Source organism: Bufo gargarizans, chromosome 6 (genome assembly GCF_014858855.1).
Source record: "Bufo gargarizans isolate SCDJY-AF-19 chromosome 6, ASM1485885v1, whole genome shotgun sequence".
Taxonomy (NCBI): Eukaryota; Metazoa; Chordata; class Amphibia; order Anura; family Bufonidae; genus Bufo; species Bufo gargarizans.
Window position 1 is genome coordinate 283,435,163 of NC_058085.1, and position 19,568 is coordinate 283,454,730.

The window sequence follows — 19,568 nt, forward strand, 5'->3', positions numbered from 1 at the left end:
CACAGCTATGTCCCTATAGAGCTCTTCCTGTGGAGGGAGTTCATAGAAGCAAAATGAATCCTCTATGGACTGCAATGGTAATTCGTTGCCTAACCTACGAAAAAAAATGTAATAAAAAGGATCACAAAGTTACAGACTCCAAATGTTATCAATAAAAACTACCAATCGCCCTGCAAAAAATGAGCCCTCACACAGCCATGTAGACATAAATATAAAAAAGTTATGAGGTTCAGAATATGGTGAGGTCAATATTTTTTATTTTTGTTTTAAGTACTATAAAAACTATAAAAATGTGGTATCACTGTAATCATACTGACCCGGAGAATGACAGGAACAAGTCAGTTTTAGTGCATAAGTAACACTGTTAAAACGAAACCCATAAAACTGTGGTGGAATTGCATTTCAGATTTATTTCAGGCTGGCAGCTCAGGGGGTATGCCCTTTCTGCTGCAGCTCTTTCCCCATAACTGCCAGAGCTTTTAATAGAAAATATAGCTGGTGGCAGTTGAAGATTTAAACTGAGCATGTGTGAAATACGGAAATGAACAAACAGCAGGTGGCAATATACAGATACACATGATTGAATAACTCAGTGGCTATACCACATTTTTAATTACATGCAAGTATAAAAGTATTCAGATCCAAGTGCTGGTTTGAAAAATGTAGAATATTTTTCACTGCACAACCCCTCGGTGGAGGTCAGACGTCTGGGGACTAAGCGTCTCTCATTCTTGGCTGGAGAAGGAGGAGGGCAAGCATAAGATTTCAATCTCCATAGAGTTGAATAATGAAGTCTGAAACAACAGAGTGAATTTGACTGTTTCTGACCCCCATCCAAAGATGGCTTATGGGTTACAATAAGTGAAATCCAAATGTTGACCAGGTGGATGACATCCTGAATTGGTTTTTGCAGCAAGATACTAAATAATTATAATAATTATTGTTAATATCTGTATTAAATGGAGTCTTTCACTTCCAAAATCCGTTTCAAAGTAAGCACACCACCATGTAGGGTAGATGGCAGTGCCCCAAAACATAACCACAGCTTTGTTGTTAAAATCTAGTCCTCTAACCATAAGAAATACCTTTATTTATATGCAAATAAGGTTTTAGGTACACTATGGCCATGTGTTGCAGGTGGAGTGACAGTGCACCAAATATAGCAGCCCTGTTCACATAAAATGAAGCATTTCTTAGAAGACTGGATTTTCACAATAAAGCTATGGTAACTGTTAGATCGGTGAGTGTTCTTTTGCTTGGACCATTGCTCATGAGAATAAGTACCCTATACCCCTCAGACCTTCCTGAAATGAATATGGTGGCAGGGTCAGACATGCAAACTGCTCCGTTCCTCTCTGTAGGATTTCTTAAGAGCTGTAGTCAGCTATCTCCAGAACTCCCATAGAGATGCCCAACCGGTCGCTCTGTCCATTTCAGGGGAGCTGCATGGGGTACGGGGCCCATGTTCTCGTGATCGGTGGAGGTCCCAATGGTAGTACCCCCACCGATCTGATAGTTATCCCCTATCCTGTGGCTAGGGGATAACTTAATCTACCCGGTATACCCCTCTGAGAAACATTGAGAAATATTGGTCTACACCATTCATACTATTATACAAACCGGCTTCTTATGCATAGATCATTCTTTCTTTATTTTCCTCCTCACAGTTCTCTGGTGAGATACCGGAAAACAGAATTGATGTCATTGTGGCCAATCTCACAGTAGTGGATCGAGACCAACCATACACTCCCAACTGGAATGCTATTTATAAGATCATCAGTGGCGATCCAGCCGGTCACTTCACTGTGAAAACAGACCCCGCCACCAATGAAGGCATTGTCACTGTGGTAAAGGTGAGGATGTGTTCTACCTACATTAACAATAATATAGAATGGTTATGTGCTGGGTTACACATTTTACAAAACTTGACTGGAAAGATGAAGAACAAAACAAAAACATTTTTGAAGGTGGTTTCTGGTAATAATTACTTTTTATCTGATGCCCACAGCCTGCCTCCTGCAACAGAAAATGTATACTTGTTTACATCTGGCACTGCATGGGGATGGTCACCTGCTCCACTGCAGCCAATGACAGGCTTCAGGAGTGACGTGCTGCCTGTGGTCACATCATCACTGAAGCCAGTTATTGGCTTCAGTGAAGCATGTGAACATGCCCATGCAGCATCGGATGTCAACAATGTAGGGACCGGAACATGGACACAGGCCATGAGGAGGCAGCTTGGAGGACCAAAGCAGCCCAGGCAGGTAAGTACAAATATTCAGTTTGAGGAGGCGGGCTACGGGCATTAAAAAAAAAGTGATTATCAAAAAACTTAAATATATAGTAATCCCTTACCACTTTACAGGTCCAATTTATGATGTTTCTAGTCTGCTGCCTAGGGTTATGATCTGCAGTTCAGTTTGCTGGTCGAGCATGCTCAGTTCTGGCAGTAGGAGTTATAGGTGGCTATAACTGGGAACTAATTTGACAGGTTCAGCAGTGATGGAGCACAATATGAACGCACAAGATGGGGGGGAGAATTGCAGCCAAGTGAATACAGGAGTATGAGAACAGCTTGGAATGTATGTTAGCAATGCAAGATGGGATCTGTAGTCTACTAGCCACTTGGACTGCAGCTAAAGCCAAGCCCACTCTTGCTGAACCAAAAAGGACCACAAAGACACCAACAGTGTGACACAAAAAGTACTGTGCCTTGTGATACTATTCACCCCCTTGGCGTTTCCTGCTTTGTTCCCTCGCAACCATGAAATAAAACTGATTTTAATTAAAATTTTATTTAATGACTTGACAAAATAGTCCAAATGTGTCCAACTGCTATGAAACCCCTAAATAAGGTCTGGCCCAACCATTTAACTTCAAAAGTCACATAATTAAATGAATATGAGTCTTCACCAACACTACTAAAGGTCCCTTTACATGGGACGACAGAGCAGCAGATTGTCACCTGCTTGTCAGCAGAGGAGAGTGCTGCATCTACATGCAGAGATCTCCTCCAGAGTACGAGGAGGAGTAATCGATGATGCCATCGCTGGCAGTGGTGGATCCGCTGGAGTTATGAAGGGGCGTCGTCCTCAACATAACTTCAGCGGATCCTCCGCCATTTCTTCCCAGCTGTCTTACAATCCCCTTCCGCTTCCACGCCCATTTTTTAGACCTAGCATGAGTGGGGAGAAATCTCAGATTGCGGCGCAAAGAACCTTTGCGCTGCATTTTGCACCAGAAATACGCCTTATTTGATAAATGACTCCCTATGAGTGGCTCACATCCAACACTTTCCATGACTCCAAAAACACCATTCTCTCAGTGAAGCATGGAGGTGGCAGCATCATGCTGTAAAGAATCGTTTCATGAGCAGTGGCTGGAAAATTGGTAAAGACTGAAGGAAAAATGGATGGCAATAAATATGTAACACCCCAGAGTAGTGTTACCACTCCTGCACCCTACTACTATCTCTAATGGTCTAACCCGTATCCTATCTTATGTATTTTGCTCCAGGCCCTCTCCATTTTGTGCATCTATAATATTGTTATGCAACTGTTATACATGTAATATGCCTGGTTCACCAGCAGGTGGCAATGCAAATGGCAGAGCTATAGTTACAGAGAATGGACTTACCATTCTATTCCCCCCCCCCCCCCCCCCCTTTTGGGCAGAAGTGGCACAGTCCTGCTTCCTGCCGGAAGGGTGACCCCATCTAAGAAACTACACCTCTCAAGGTATTCAAAGCTGATTTTAAAAACATTGTTAACCCTTTAGGTGTTCCACAAGAATTAATGGAGAATAGAGATACATAACTGTATATCACTGAATAATTATCCTACTAGCTTTTATATCAATATTAGTTAAAATAAGTCCCACAAAAGAGTCTTAGATAACTGCATGTGTAAGATAGGCTTATGCACAAATAGACACTGAGTACACAAATAAGGAGTACAATTTTGGACTTAAAAGTCACCACTCACGGTTTGATGTACGCTTTGCGGAGGTATATCGTACCACGGTGGATGGATGTATTTGCGGTAGAGGGTCGACAAAATCCACAGTTGTATATGTCTCCACTGCAGGTATAATGAAGATAAAAGCAGTACTTGAGTCACTGACTCTCCTTATACAGGGAGGGTAGGTAACAGGGAGAAAAATATCCCTAACCAGCTAATATAGCCCTGCCTGAAAGCGGAGAAGTCTCCCGCCTATATGCAGGAGAATCACCCCCAGAGGGAGCGACCCCACTTATCGGTGGCTGTCCCTATTATTCTCACCCTGGAAAAAATCTCCCAGTGCCTGCATAGCCAGATGTAAAATAATTATTGTCCCGACGCGTTTCCTCCGGTAAAAAATGTCACTGGATTTATCAGGGGATGTCAGAAAAGGAAGATGCAAATAATAGATGAAGATATGGCTCAATGGCCATTAGCACGGTCGCTCTGTTTGGATAGTCCAACTGAAGATACAATTTCAAAATTTCACTTTTTTGGCAGATTTCCCATTTTAATAATTTTTTTCCAGTTACAACGCAAGGGTTAACAGCCAAACCAAACTCAATATTTATGGCCCTGATTCTGTAGTTTACATGAACACACCATATGTGGTCGTAAACCGCTGTATGGGCACACGGCAGGGCGCAAAAGGAAAGGAATGCCATACGGTTTTTGGAAGGCAGGTTATCCTGGACTGTTTATTTTTACACCATGTCCCATTTGAAGCCCCCCTGATGCACCCCTAGAGTAGAAACTTTAAAAAGTGACCCCATTTTAGAAACTACGGGATAGGGTGGCAGTATTGTTGGTACTCGTTTAGGGTACATATGATTTTTGGTTGCTCTATATTACACTTTTTGTGAGGCAAGGTAACAAGAAATAGCTGTTTTGGCACCTTTTTTATTTTTTGCTATTTACAACATTCATCTGACAGGTTAGATCATGTGATATTTTTATAGAGCAGGTTGTCACGGACGCTGCGATACCTAATATGTATACTTTTTTTTTTTATTTATGTAAAAAATGATTTCATTTTAGTGTTTCCATAGTCTGAGACTTATATTTTTTTCAGTTTTTGGGTGATTACCTTGGGTAGGGTATGATTTTTGCGGGATGAGATGACGGTTTTATTGGCACTGTTTTGGGGTGCATGTGACTTTTTGATCGCTTGCTATTACACTTTTTGTGATGTAAGGTGGCAAAAAATTGCTTTTTTTACACAGTTTTTTATTTTTTATTTTTTTACGGTATTCATCTGAGGGGTTAGGTCATGTGATTTTTTTTATAGAGCAAGTTATTACGAACGCTGCGATACCTAATATGTATACTTTCTTTTTATTTATGTAAGTTTTACACAATGATTTCATTTTTGAAGCAAAAAAAAAACATGTTTTAGTATTTCCAGCGTGTCTGAGAGCCACCATTTTTTCAGCTTTTGGGCGATTACCTTTATTTAGCACAGTTTTTTTTTTTTTTTTTTTACGGTGTTCATCTGAGGGGTTAGATCATGTGATATTTTTATAAAGCTGGTCGATACGGACGCGGCGATACCTAATATGTATAACATTTTTTTATTTATGTATGTTTTACACAATAATATAATTTTTGACACAAAAAGAAAATCATATTTTAGTGTCTCCATATTCTGAGAGCCATAGTTTTTTCAGTTTTTGGGCGATTATCTTAGGTAGGGCCTCATTTTTTGCGGGATGAGGTTTGGTTGGCACTATTTTGGGGTGCATATGACTTTTTGATCGCTTGCTATTACACTTTTTGTGATGTAAGGTTTATTGGTTTATTGGTTTATTTAGCGCAGTTTTTATTTTTTACGGTGTTCATCTCAGGGGTTAGGTCATGTGATATTTTTATAGACCGGTCGATACGGACACAGCGATACTTAATATGTATACTTTTTTTTATTTATGTAAGTTTTACACAATAACAGCTTTTTTAAAACAAAAAAAATGATGTTTTAGTGTCTCCATATTCTGAGCCATAGTTCTTTTATTTTTTAGGCGATTGTCTCAGCTAGGGACTCACTTTTTGCGGGATGAGGTGGCGGTTAGATTGGTACTATTTTGGTGGGCAAACGCCTTTTTGATCTCTTGCTGTTGTACTTTTTGTGATGTAAGGTGACAATTTTTTTTAAAATTTAGTACAGTTTTTATTTTTTACGGTGTTCATCTGAGGGGTTAGGTCATGTGATATGTTTATAGAGCCGGTCGATCCGGACACGGCGATACCTAATATGTATACTTTTTTTTTCCCCCTATTTTTTTTTTTTTTATTATTTGGGGAAATTTATGTTTTTGTTTATTTTTACTTGAAACTTTTCATTTTTTGGGGGAAAACTTTCTTATTTCAACTTTTTTTGTCCCACTTTGGGACTTGAACTTTGGGGGGTCTAATCCCCTTTACAATGCATTCCAATACTTCTGTATTGGAATGCATTGGCTGTATGAGTAATACTGTGTGTATTACTCATACAGCTTCCGGCCTGTGAGATCCAGGGGGCTGGATCTCACAGGCTCGTCACCGGAAGGCAGCGCTGATGCCTAAGGACGGCATCGCTCTGCCTTCCATGCCATCGGGTCCCCCCTACAGCCGCATGGGGACCCGATGGCACTGCCGATCGTTGCCGCAAACCTCAGGTAAAGCCGCAAACCGCAGGTCTGAATTGGTTTGCTGCAATCGCCGATGCGCCCCCCCCCCCCTTCCCGGCGTTGTGACAGGATGCCCGCTGAATGATTTCAGCGGACATCCTGTTCCGATTAACCCCTGCCACGCCGCAATGTAGTTTTAAAGTTAGGACGTACCGGTACGTCATGGGTCCTTAAAGGACTCGGCAAACATGGCGTACTGGGTTAAGCTCTGCTGGCCATGGAGGCAGAAGCTTAGAAGCCTCAGGAGCCAGGAGTTCCTTGACTGAAACAAAGTAAGACTAAAGCGTGGAGTGCAGCATAAAGAAGAAATCAAAGTTACTAAGCTAGTCTGTCAGTACAGCAGAGAGAAAGAGATAAAGGAGAGTTGAGTTTGCCTGCTAGTTTATGCTAAAGCCTGCTGGAACCAAGAGAAAGCCTGAAAACTGTTTGAAGAAATGTTTATTCAAGTAAAGCTGCCATTAAACTTCATCTCAAGGTCTGGACTCAAGTTATTCTTTTAAATCGCTCAATTATTCCCCCTTTTTTGTTTTCGAGCCAAAGCCTGGGGTCCAGCGGTATCCAGGTAGAAGCACCGTGACACACATAAAGAGACATTTAGGCTGCACTACACCACTCGGCTTTCCTACACCTGGAACGAGATAGAGGGGCCCTGGGGGGGAGGCATCTCGTTGCAAATACAGGGAAATTCTTGAGAAAAACCTGTATTTGCCAGAGATTTAGGACTTTTCAGCAGGACAGTGACCCTGAACATACTGATAAAGCTACACTGGAGGGGTTTAGGGGAAATATTTACATGTCATGAAATGGCCTAGTTGAAGCTCAGACTTCAATCCAAATGAGAATCTGTGAAGGAGTTTAAGCCTGTAACTTAGGCAAAAATCCCGGTATCTGGATGTGCTAAGCTAATAGAGACATATCCTAAGAGGCTTGGACTTGCTGCAAGAGGTGACTCCACAAAGTACAAAATATTTTGCTTCTTCAAAATGGTAGACGTGTGTAAATCATATAGTGTAAACCCCTCAAAAATCCATTATAATTCTAGGTTGTAATGCAACAAACACACCAAAGGGGTGAATACTTTTGCAAGGCACTGTAATGATACATGTTTAGCATGTCATATAACTGTTTCTGTGTATGTGGCTCTAAAGCCCTTTTTTAAGTTTCTCATTTAAATGCTGCAATGCCCCTTTTGGCTGGGACCTCTTTTTGTGGGACCTGAACAGAGTCTACCCAGAAAGGTATTTGCCCCCTCCCCAGCCCTGTTTTGATTAGGAGTCCACCTTTCATTTTTCACAGCTCCTTTGAAAAATGAAGGGTGGAATGACATTGGTTGCTATGGGAAACGTAGTCAGTTCTCCTTTATACCAATTTGATAAATCTCCCCCATTGTGTACCAACCATAGAACATTCAGCTTCTGTGGAAATTGTTCACGTTTCTCGTCTATTTATTGTATATTTGTGCATGTTCAGCTCCATTTGAAATAAATGAAGATTTATTGATGGCTTTCAGTGAAGACTGTCCACTTTATTGGGAATCCTATTACTAGCATCCAGAGGAGTCATTAGAAAGACGATTCTAGTCAATTCGCCCTGTGTGTCAATATGGCCTCTGCTGTTTGCATTGCGCGCTGTTCAGTCAATAGCATCCTGTATAGAACAGCACTAAATGATGCTGCGATGTAACGTCATCCTCATACCTGCTTTTTATTCTGTGCTGAGCTTGTGCAGCAATTCAGTGGAGGCTGCTGTCAAATGAGCAGCAGAAGTCTAGGCCGGTATTTCAACCCTGTCTGCGGCATCTCGGGAGTGGAAATAACTCTCATGTGAAAAGCCGCTTTATAATATTCTGCTGTTCCACCGACTCCCATCACATAGACCCTTATAACAGACCGTAGAGCAGGTAAACAATGAAAGGAAAGGCTGCGCTTACACGGGACCCGCACCTATCTCCAGAATGCGACCCCCAAAATAAAAGAGTGCATACCACACATGTGCAGAGTGCTCTCCATTTACTTCTATGAGAGTTCTGAAGTGAGCGTGCTCGGCTATTTCTCAACCAGCTGATCGGTGGGGCTGTCGGGTGTCAGACCCCCACCAATCTGATATTGATGACCTATCCTGAGGATAGTTCACCAATATTAAAATCCCAGAAAACCCCATTAAACTATCGGCAGGCTCTGCAAATATGACTGCTGATAAAGAGTTCTGTTTATCAGCTGCCTCAATTCACTCATACTGGGGACAGATTGCGCATGCGCTAGTTCCCCTGTCCGTTCCAAGCGAATGGAGGGCGCTGATGGACGAAACTCTCCATCAGTGACCATGTTCCCAGTGTTGGCACACAGGTCAGGGGACCTCCATGTAAACATGAATTATTCATATTAAACTATTGGTCATCAGTGCTGATATGCATGCGCTGTTACCAGCACATATGCATTGCTCAATTAGCATGGCATAAAAAGTCAGAGCATTCTTTAAGAATGCATAGGACTGATAGTGGTACACATAATTAATCTGGACAATAATTGTCATAATAGAGCTGATTAGCAATCACAGCCTAGAAGGTCCCAGGCTTTCTGCTTTGGGGCCTAGCCTGGTGAATTCCAGGTGCAACAAGGTAACTTCATTAGGAGGCAATGGTGTACTAGATTTGGTTAAAGGGGTATTCCCTTCTCAGACATTTTGCGGCCCCCAAAATAAGAGTGCACACCCCACATGTGCGGTGTGCTGTCCATTCACTTCTATGGGAGTTCTGAAGTGAGCGTGCTCAGCTATTTCTGTAGTCTCGCAGCAGTGAACAGAGGGGTTGCTGTGCATCCGCCATGTCCTCTCCATTCACCATTAAGTCCTCATAATAGCCATAGAAGTGAATGTAGAGCACTCCACATATGCCCGCACTCCTTCACTTCAGGGGCCCTGTTCTGGAGATAGGAGTGGGGCCCAGAGGTGGGACTATCACTAGGATATGCCATCAATGTCTGAGATGGGTATAACCCTTTAAGCACTGCACTCCACTCCATACAAAGGTGTAACACACTAGTGAAGCTCAAGCTTAAGAACTTAAATGGGCTTTCTTCACACTGGCAACAGGGTTTCTGTTTTTTTTTTAAGGATTCATCATGCTAGAAAATGATAAATCCATTTTATAAGCAATTCCATTGACTTTTTTTCCGGGTAGAACAGTGCAGCAGACTATGTTAGTTTTCCCTTCAAGGGTGACAGAAACCTAGAAGAACCAAACTTAAAAGCCAGCGTGAGGAGCGCTACAGACTGTATTATTGTTCATTAGCTGAGTGAAGTGCTAAATTACTTATAACACCTAACATCACCCAAATCAATTCAATTCATTACCGCACACCCAGAACCTCCAATGGTGCATGGCTTTTCCTGTAAGCAACAAACACCCTGGACTGCTGCTAACTCTTGTCCCTTCCTTTCCAGCCGGTGGATTATGAAATGAACAAGGCCTTTTTATTAAATGTTATGGTGACTAATCAAGCACCTTTGGCCAGCGGCATCCAGATGTCCCTACAGTCCACCTCTGCAGTGACCATTTCCATTATGGATGTAAATGAAGCACCCTATTTTCCAAACAGAAATGACCCCATCAGGCAGCTGGAGGGGGACCCTGCAGGCAGACTGCTGACTACATTCTCTGCTGTGGACCCAGATCGCTCAATGCAACAAGCCCTGAGGTGGGTGACATATTCAACTGTACGACTAAGGTAAATGCACCGTATTCCTAAATGTGAGAAGTATCTATACACCTTGAGTTCTGTGGAGCTCATCTGTGATCCAGGGCATTCCATGTTCCAAAATTGGGAAATTCCTACTATGACCAATATACTGTATATCATGAGCTGAAAGAATGCACTGCATTTCAAGCCATCTTTAGGTCAAATGTTGCATAGTGCCAATTGCTTTTCTGCCCGTTGGGAGGCACTGCTCCTGGGGCACTGTTAGGGTCCATTCACACGTCCGTTGTCTCTTTCCTGATCTGTTCCGTTTTTTGCGGAACAGATCTGGACCCATTCATTTTCAATGGGTCCTGAAAAAAAATCGGACATCACAATGTCTGATTTTTTTTCAGGACCCATTGAAAATGAATGGGTACAGATCTGGTCCAGATCTGTTCCGCAAAAAATGGAACAGATCAGGAAAGAAACAACGGACGTGTGAATGGACCCTAACTGTGATGGTGAGTAACTGTAAGGCCTCGTACACATTTCCGTGTCAGTGACATGCCCGTGAAAAAAAGCATATGTGTTTTATCTGTGAACATGTCCGTAAAGGATCCGTGGTTGGTCCGTGTGTCTGTTTTTACCATCCGTGTGTCATCCGTAATTCAATGACGTTGCTCAGCAGAAAATTAATTTCCAAAGAATCTCCTATCAGTCATCATTGAAAAACAGATGCACCACAGAAGCCATCCGTGGTTTGTCTGTGATTTTCATGGACCCATAGACTTCTATGGGCGTGCTTGGTCTGCATCATGGATCAAAGTAGTGCATGTCTCCGGTCAGTAAAAAAAAACTGAAATGTGAACAGGCACATCAATGGGTACATGTGCTGTCCGTGGAAAATGTGGACAGCACACGTCAATGAAAAACGGATATGTGGACTAGGCCAAATACAGACAGCAACTGTCAGGAAAAATCTGACATGACATGAATCGTCTCTTTCTTTTGCAAAAAGAGACTCTGCTGCAGCTCAGTCGTGTATTGTAGGGAAGAATACTATGAATTGCGCAAAATATCACCTCGCAGTTCTGTCACCTGTATGGAGATGCAAGACCTTAGTAACTATTTCATATATTAACGCGTACACATTAGTATATTGATATTTTCTGATTTCCACCCGAGTGGTTGTAGCCAGGCTGCAGGGTATTTGGTCTGTGCATTACTACGTTTATTGGCGGACTGTGTCCCAGTGTCTCTTTGTTCTAATGAAATCCGCTGGGTTTTTAAAGTGACGACCTTTATGTCACAACTACAAGTAGGAGCAGCCAGGCTGCCGGCGTCTTAGATTTCAGAACGTTGTTAAATTGTGTCAGGGTGCAGATGCGATCAGAAAGCTTCTTATATACCCTGCTGCTTGCTGTAATATAGTCTCCAGGAGGTGATAGAGATAAAAGGGGGTCAACTGCAGGAAGACACAAGGGGAAAGTTGATGCTATCCCAGAATTCTCTTCTATGATGACTGTTTGTACCTTTTTTCTGTTTCCTACTATGGCTGAGGGAGAAAGCAGAGTCCAGCCGGTGTGAGCCCAATTACCCACACTTCACTTGTGACATTTTTATAATCATTATATGGTTCAGACACTTCACTCGGGGGCCTGGCCGGCTGACAGAGAAAATGATTATATTGACTCATGGAGGCTCCTTCCTATCGTTTCTGGACATATAATGAAGCTTTTAGAAAGACATTCCCAGTTAACGAGGCAATTTTTTCTTATTTGTTCTAGGTTGTATCGTGGAAGCTGTCACAAGGTGTTTTGTTTCGCCTTGTGGTTATTATATTTTTTTAAGGTTTGAAACCTGCCCCTTTCCTTATGGTTTATTTTTGTGAAACTGACAGCTGGAAATTGTTTTCTTGAAAATGAAATTAAAAAAAAAAAAAATCCTTACGTTGAGAAGGATTTTGGGAGTACCGTAATTCAGCAAGTGTGTGGCAATAGTAAGCTGAGGGCCCTATACATTTTAAGCCCTTTAAGGGGTTCACCATTTTGGAAAAATATTTGCCCTTAGGCCTCATGCACACGGCCGTTAACGTATTGTGGCCCGCAAACAGCGGGTCCGCAATATGCGGGCATCGGCGTGTGCTTCCTGCATCACGGATGCGGACCCATTCACTTGAACGGGTCCGCAATCCGGAGCTGCAGGGCAGAATGGAGGCACGGAACCTCACGGAAGCACTATGTAGTGCTTCTGTGGTGTTTCTGTCCGTGCCTCCATACCGTGTTCTATTTTTTTACGGTGCGGATGGATCACGGACCCATTCAAGTTGAATGGGTCTTGATCCGTCCCGGCCACTGCACGGATGTTGCCCGTGCATTGGGGACCACAAATTGCGGTCCCCAATGCATGGAATGGCCGCGCAACGGCCGTGTGCATGAGGCCTTATTCTCTTTTTGATGTGACATATATTTCTATGTCACATCATAACTTAATGCCGCTGGGCAACATAACATCCTGATCTTGAGGTGCTGTGTCCATAGGATACAAGATGGCAGCGATAACATTATTCTTGAAGGGCACAGCTTCCCTGGGCAGATTCTCTTCTGCGCATGCACTGAATGGTACATAAACAGTGCAGAATAGGATCTACAGTCAGGTCCATAAATATTGGGACCTCAACACAATTCTAAGATTTTTTTGGCTCTATACACCACCACAATGGATTTGAAATAAAACAACCTAGATGTGCTTTAACTGCAGACTGTAAGCTTTAATTTGAGGGAATTTACATCCAAATCAGGTGAACGGTGTAGGAATTACAACAGTTTGCATATGTGCCTCCCACTTGTTAAGGGACCAAAAGTAATGGGACGGAATAATCATAAATCAAATTTTCACTTTTTAATACTTGGTTGCAAATCATTTGCAGTCAATTTCAGCCTGAAGTCTGGAACACATAGACATCACCAGACGCTGGGTTTCATCCCTGGTGATGCTCTGCCAGGCCTCTACTGCAACTGTCTTCAGTTCCTGATTGTTCTTGGGGGATTTTCCCTTCAGTTTTGTTTTCAGCAAGTGAAATGCATGCTCAATCGGATTCAGGTAAGGTGATTGACTTGGCCATTGCATAACATTCCACTTCTTTGCCTTAAAAAACTCTTTGGTTGCTTTTGCAGTATGCTTTGGGTCATTGTCCATCTGCACTGTGAAGCGCTGTCCAATGAGTTGTGAATCATTTGGCTGAATATGAGCAGATAATATTGCCCGAAACACTTCAGAATTCATCCTGCTGCTTTTGTCAGCAGTCACATCATCAATAAATACAAGAGAACCAGTTCCATTGGCAGCCATACATGCCCACGCCATGACACTACCACCACCATGCTTCACTGATGATGTGGTATGCTTAGGATCATGAGCAGTTCCTTTCCTTCTCCATACTCTTCTCTTCCCATCACTCTGGTACAAGTTGATCTTGGTCTTATCTGTCCATAGGATGTTGTTCCAGAACTGTGAAAGCTTTTTTAGATGTCGTTTGGCAAACTATAATATGACCTTCCTGATTTTGAGGCTCACCAATGGTTTACATCTTGTGGTGAACCCTTTGTATTCACTCTGGTGAAGTCTTCTCTTGATTGTTGACTTTGACACACATGCACCTACCTTCTAGAGAGTGTTCTTGATCTGGCCAACGGTTGTGAAGGGTGTTTTCTTCACCAAGGCAAGAATTCTTCGGTTATCCACCACAGTTGTTTTCCGTGGTCTTCAGGGTCTTTTGGTGTTGCTGAGTTCACCGGTGCATTCCTTCCTTTTAAGAATGTTCCAAACAGTTGTTTTGCAAATGCCTAATGTTTTTGATATCTCTCTGGTGGGTTTGTTTTGTTTTTCTAGCCTAATGATGGCTTGCTTCACTGATAGTGACAGCTTTTTGGATCTCATCTTGAGAGTTGACAGCAACAGATTCCAAATGCAAATAGCACACTTGAAATGAACTCTGGACCTTTTATCTGCTCATTGTATTTGGGATAATAAGAGAATAACACACACCTGGCCATGGAACAGCTGAGAAGCCAATTGTCCCATTACTTTTGGTCTCTTAAAAAGTGGGAGGCACATATGCAAACTGTTGTAATTCCTACACCGTTCACCTGATTTGGTTGTAAATACCCTCAAATTAAAGCTGGCAGTCTACAGTTAAAGCACATCTTGTTCGTTTCATTTCAAATCCATTGTGGTGGTGTATAGAGCCAAAAATCTTAGAACTGTGTCGATGTCCCAATATTTATGGAACTGACTGCATATAGTGTTACACATTGAACAACCCTTTAAGGATGTGTCCTCTTTAGCTGCATTTTTTATTTTTTTTTCAGTTGATGAATGTTGACATTAGGGCTGTACATAGAAATCACGGTGCCTCATAATACAATTTTTGTAACTAATAAAAAATATTTTTTATATATAAAATGGTTCATGCTGTCATATTACTATTAGTGCAGGGCAATTGTTTAGTAGTGTTAAGGCTGATTCTAGCCTTTCTGCTGCCTGAGGCGAAAACTGAAATGGCGGTGCCCACCCCCTGCCTAATTCTTAATCTAACCCCTCCCCCCATCCCTACTGTCAAACACATATGTGGGTGGACATTACATTCAATTCTGTAACACATACAGGAGAACACAGCACCATGTACCTCTCAAATTCAATGATGTATCCTTTGATGTACAGTACAGACCAAAAGTTTGGACACACCTTCTCATTCAAAAGTATTTTCATGACTATGAAAATTGTAGATTCACACTGAAGATGTCAAAACTATGACTATTAACACATGTGGAATTATATGCATAACAAAAAAGTGTGAAACAACTGAAAATATGTCATATTCTAAGTTCTTCAAAGTAGCCACCTTTTGCTTTGATTACTGCTTTGCACACTCTTGGCATTCTCTTGATGAGCTTCAAGAGGTAGTCACCTGAAATGGTCTTCCAACAGTCTTGAAGGAGTTCCCAGAGATGCTTAGCACTTGTTGGCCCTTTTGCCTTCACTCTGTGGTCCAGCTCACCCCAAACCATCTCGATTGGGTTCAGGTCCAGTGACTGTAGAGGCCAGGTCATCTGGCGCAGCACCCCATCACTCTCCTTCATGGTCAAATAGCCCTTACAAAGCCTGGAGGTGTGTTTGGGGTCATTGTCCTGTTGAAAAATAAATGATGGTCCAACTAAACGCAAACCGGATGAAATAGCGTGCCGCTGCAAGATGCTGTGGTAGCCATGCTGGTTCAGTATGCCTTCAATTTTGAATAAATCCCCAACAGTGTCACCAGCAAAGCACCCCCACACCATCACACCTCCTCCTCCATGCTTCACGGTGGGAACCAGGCATGTAGAGTCCATCCGTTCACCTTTTCTGCGTTGCACAAAGACACAGTGGTTGGAACCAAAGATCTCAAATTTGGACTCATCAGACCAAAGCACAGATTTCCACTGGTCTAATGTCCATTCCTTGTGTTCTTTAGCCCAAACAAGTCTCTTCTGCTTGTTGCCTGTCCTTAGCAGTGGTTTCCTAGCAGATATTCTACCATGAAGGCCTGATTCACACAGTCTCCTCTTAACAGTTGTTCTAGAGATGTGTCTGCTGCTAGAACTCTGTGTGGCATTGACCTGGTCTCTAATCTGGGCTGCTGTTAACCTGCGATTTCTGAGGCTGGTGACTCGGATGAACTTATCCTCCGCAGCAGAGGTGACTCTTGGTCTTCCTTTCCTGGGGCGGTCCGCATGTGAGCCAGTTTCTTTGTAGCGCTTGATGGTTTTTGTGACTGCACTTGGGGACTGACTGACCTTCATTTCTTAAAGTAATGATGGCCACTAGTTTTTCTTTACTTAGCTGCTTTTTTCATGCCATAATACAAATTCTAACAGTCTATTCAGTAGGACTATCAGCTGTGTATCCACCTGACTTCTCCACAACGCAACTGATGGTCCCAACCCCATTTATAAGGCAAAAAATCCCACTTATTAAACCTGACAGGGCACACCTGTGAAGTGAAAACAATTTCAGGTGACTACCTCTTGAAGCTCATCAAGAGAATGCAAAGCAGTAATCAAAGCAAAAGGTGGCTACTTTGAAAAACCTAGAATATGACATATTTTCAGTTGTTTCACACTTTTTTGCTATGTATATAATTCCACATGTGTTAATTCATAGTTTTGATGCCTTCAGTGTGAATCTACAATTTTCATAGTCATGAAAATAAAGAAAACGCTTTGAATGAGAAGGTGTGTCCAAACTTTTGGTCTGTACTGTAGATGGTCTCTTTTCTCATCTTCTCCATTTGGACCAGACCGCCATTAAAAACTATTTCAGCCACGTCTTGTCTCTGCAGAGTTTGACACACAGACATCCAATACTGTGCTCCCCAAAGCCTCCAAATTTTATACTGCAGAAATACTGCCGTACAGATAGTCCCCCAACAGTAATAGTGCTCCTACACTTCTCCTAATATTAATAGTGCTCCTACAGTACCTTTTACTAGTAATGTCCTCCTTATTGTGTGTAATAATAATGTTCCCAAAATACTCCCAATTTTAATAGTGCACCTAGTAGAAATAAAGCCACCTATAGTGGCCCCAGCAGGTATCCCTTTAAAGCCACCAGTAGTAATAAGCCCTATGAGTCACCCATACAGAGCGCACAGTAGTAATAAAGCCCCCTATTGTGCCCCCAGTAGTTATAATGCCTCCTATAGTGGCCCCAGCATTTATGAAGCCCCACTGCAGTTCCCCTGTAGTTATAATGAACCCCTGTAGTAGCCTGAGTATTTATAAAGCCCCGCTACAGTGCCCCCTGTAATTATAATGACCCCCTGTAGTACCACTGCATATAATGCAGCCCTCTGTAGTGGCCATATGTCTAATGCCATCTGTATTATAATGCCCCCTGTGGTGCTAGCAAGTATAATGCTCTCAACCGCCCCATAGTATAATGCCCAGTTTGTATTCATAGTATATCTAATGGGCCCTTCTGTAGTATATATATATGTTGCAGCAGGTATGTTAGGCTACATTCACACTTGCGGCAGAGTGATCCGGAACTGCCTGCTGGATCCAGCAAAACGTATGCCAACTGATGAAGCAAACAAAAGGCAGCTCTCACCTGTATATCCTTGTCTTGAGCCAGGACATAGCGTCTTGATGCGCTATAAGTGAGACTTGAGAAAAAACTTTGAGGTCCAGCTCCAAATGATCAACTGATGGCATTAGTAAGACTGATCTGGATCCTGATCAGTCTTAAAAATGCCTGATCAGTCAAAAAAAATGCAATGAAATGCCGGATCCGTCTTTCCGGTGTCATCCGGCAAAACGGATCCAGCATTTATTTTTTTCACCTTTTGATCCGGCATTCTGGTATTTTGAATGCTGGATCTAGCACTAATAAAAAATTTTCGCTGGAGATAAAACCGTAACATGCTACGGTTTTCTCTTTTGCCTGATCAGTCCAAATGACTGAATGGAAGACATACTTATGCATCCTGAACAGATTACTCTCCGTTCAGAATGCATGGGGATATGCCTGATCAGTTCTTTTCCGGCATTGAGCCCTTTTGACGGAACTCAGTGCCGGAAAAGAAAAACGCTAGTGTGAAAGTACCCTTACATGCATGTTAGATCTGATACCTTCTGCCTAGCTCCAAGGCAGATGTTGTGAAGGGATTAACTGAAATCTGATTAGAACTTTTGCATCATGCACACATGTATGGAAGTACAATAGTCTCTGAGGTTCTGAACTACAGAAGTTCTAAGGTTGAATTGCTATACAATATAAAGATAAAGGAAGTCTGCCAGCAGTTTACTGTTGACAGCACTAGGTAACGGCTGAGGACAACAGTACAAAGATACAATTTACCATGGAGCTTTTCTCATCAGGAGTAGTGTGAACATGCGTGGAGCTTCATCGTGATGTGCGCTCTTCTTTGAGCATCCTCACAACCTCTCCCCTTTGCTCTGAGCGGTGACTGTAGTGACAGGGAGGGTTGTAAAGCAGGTCGAAGCAGACAGAAGAGAATAGAAGTTCATATTTTCACTACTTTTGATGAGAAAATCTCCACAAAAGCTTAGCATGGTCGAAAGTGCTGCTGACATACATGGACCTGTTCCAATTTCCCTTTCTTATACTGTCTGTGTCACTGCCTATCCTACAAAGACACATACCAATTTTGTCTTGAGAAAAATCCAATATTTGCATTATCCGTACTGTGAGCAGCTAACATGCAAACCTTTTTTTCTGAGCTATTTCTTTAGGAAATTAATCAACCATTAAAATAATAAGCTCATTTACACACCAAAACTGAGGCTCCACAATTCACACCATGATGACTTTTCAATTCAGATTTTCTCAGTTACATGGAGAAATTATTTCTACACTACAAAATAAATCTTTCCTGTATTAGGGCCTTATGGCCCTGCCATTTACACATGCAGTACCTTTTTTTTTTATGGAGCATTTAATCCAGTTACAAAACCAGAGTTCGGATGCAAAAACATACGGACGGGTCAAGACTTCCTGATCCAGAATCTCATCAGTCCCACACCTCCCCCGGTTACATAACTTTTATCTTCATACTCACTTGCAATCCGACGCTGAGCTCCGACAACGAGCAGTAAAATGCATTGCGAGGACTCCCGAGCTCACACACATACAGTTGCAAGAAAAAGTATGTGAACCCTTTGGAATGATATGGATTTCTGCACAAATCGGTCATAAAATGTGATCTGATGTTACCATGTTTTTATTGAACACACCATGTAAACATTCACAGTCCAGGTGGAAAAAGTATGTGAACCCTTGGATTTAATAATTGGTTGAACCTCCTTTGGCAGCATTAACTTCAACCAAACGTTTCCTGTAGTTGCAGATCAGACGTGCACAACGGACAGGAGTAATTCTTGACCATTCCTCTTTACAGAACTGTTTCAGTTCAGCAATATTCTTGGGATGTCTGGTGTGAATCGCTTTCTTGAGGTCATGCCACAGCATCTCAATCTGGTTGAGGTCAGGACTCTGACTGGGCCACTCCAGAAGGCGTATTTTCTTCTGTTTAAGCCATTCTGTTGTTGATTTACTTCTATGCTTTGGGTCGTTGTCCTGTTGCAACACCCATCTTCTGTTGAGCTTCAGCTGGTGGACAGATGGCCTTAAGTTCTCCTGCAAAATTTCTTGATAAACTTGGGAATTAA

The 19,568-nt window shown here is 42.3% G+C and overlaps 1 protein-coding gene across 2 annotated transcripts in view; it reads left to right on the top strand.

The window, feature by feature from the left end:
* The window catches only part of CDH4 (cadherin 4), an 837,767-nt gene that overhangs the window by 786,079 nt on the left and 32,120 nt on the right, over positions 1-19,568 (top strand). For both annotated transcript variants that reach the window (XM_044299844.1, XM_044299845.1), the window contains exons 9-10: positions 1,668-1,853; positions 10,103-10,356. In XM_044299844.1, the coding sequence (XP_044155779.1) occupies positions 1,668-1,853; positions 10,103-10,356 (440 nt within the window). The remainder of the gene's footprint in view (positions 1-1,667; positions 1,854-10,102; positions 10,357-19,568) is intronic.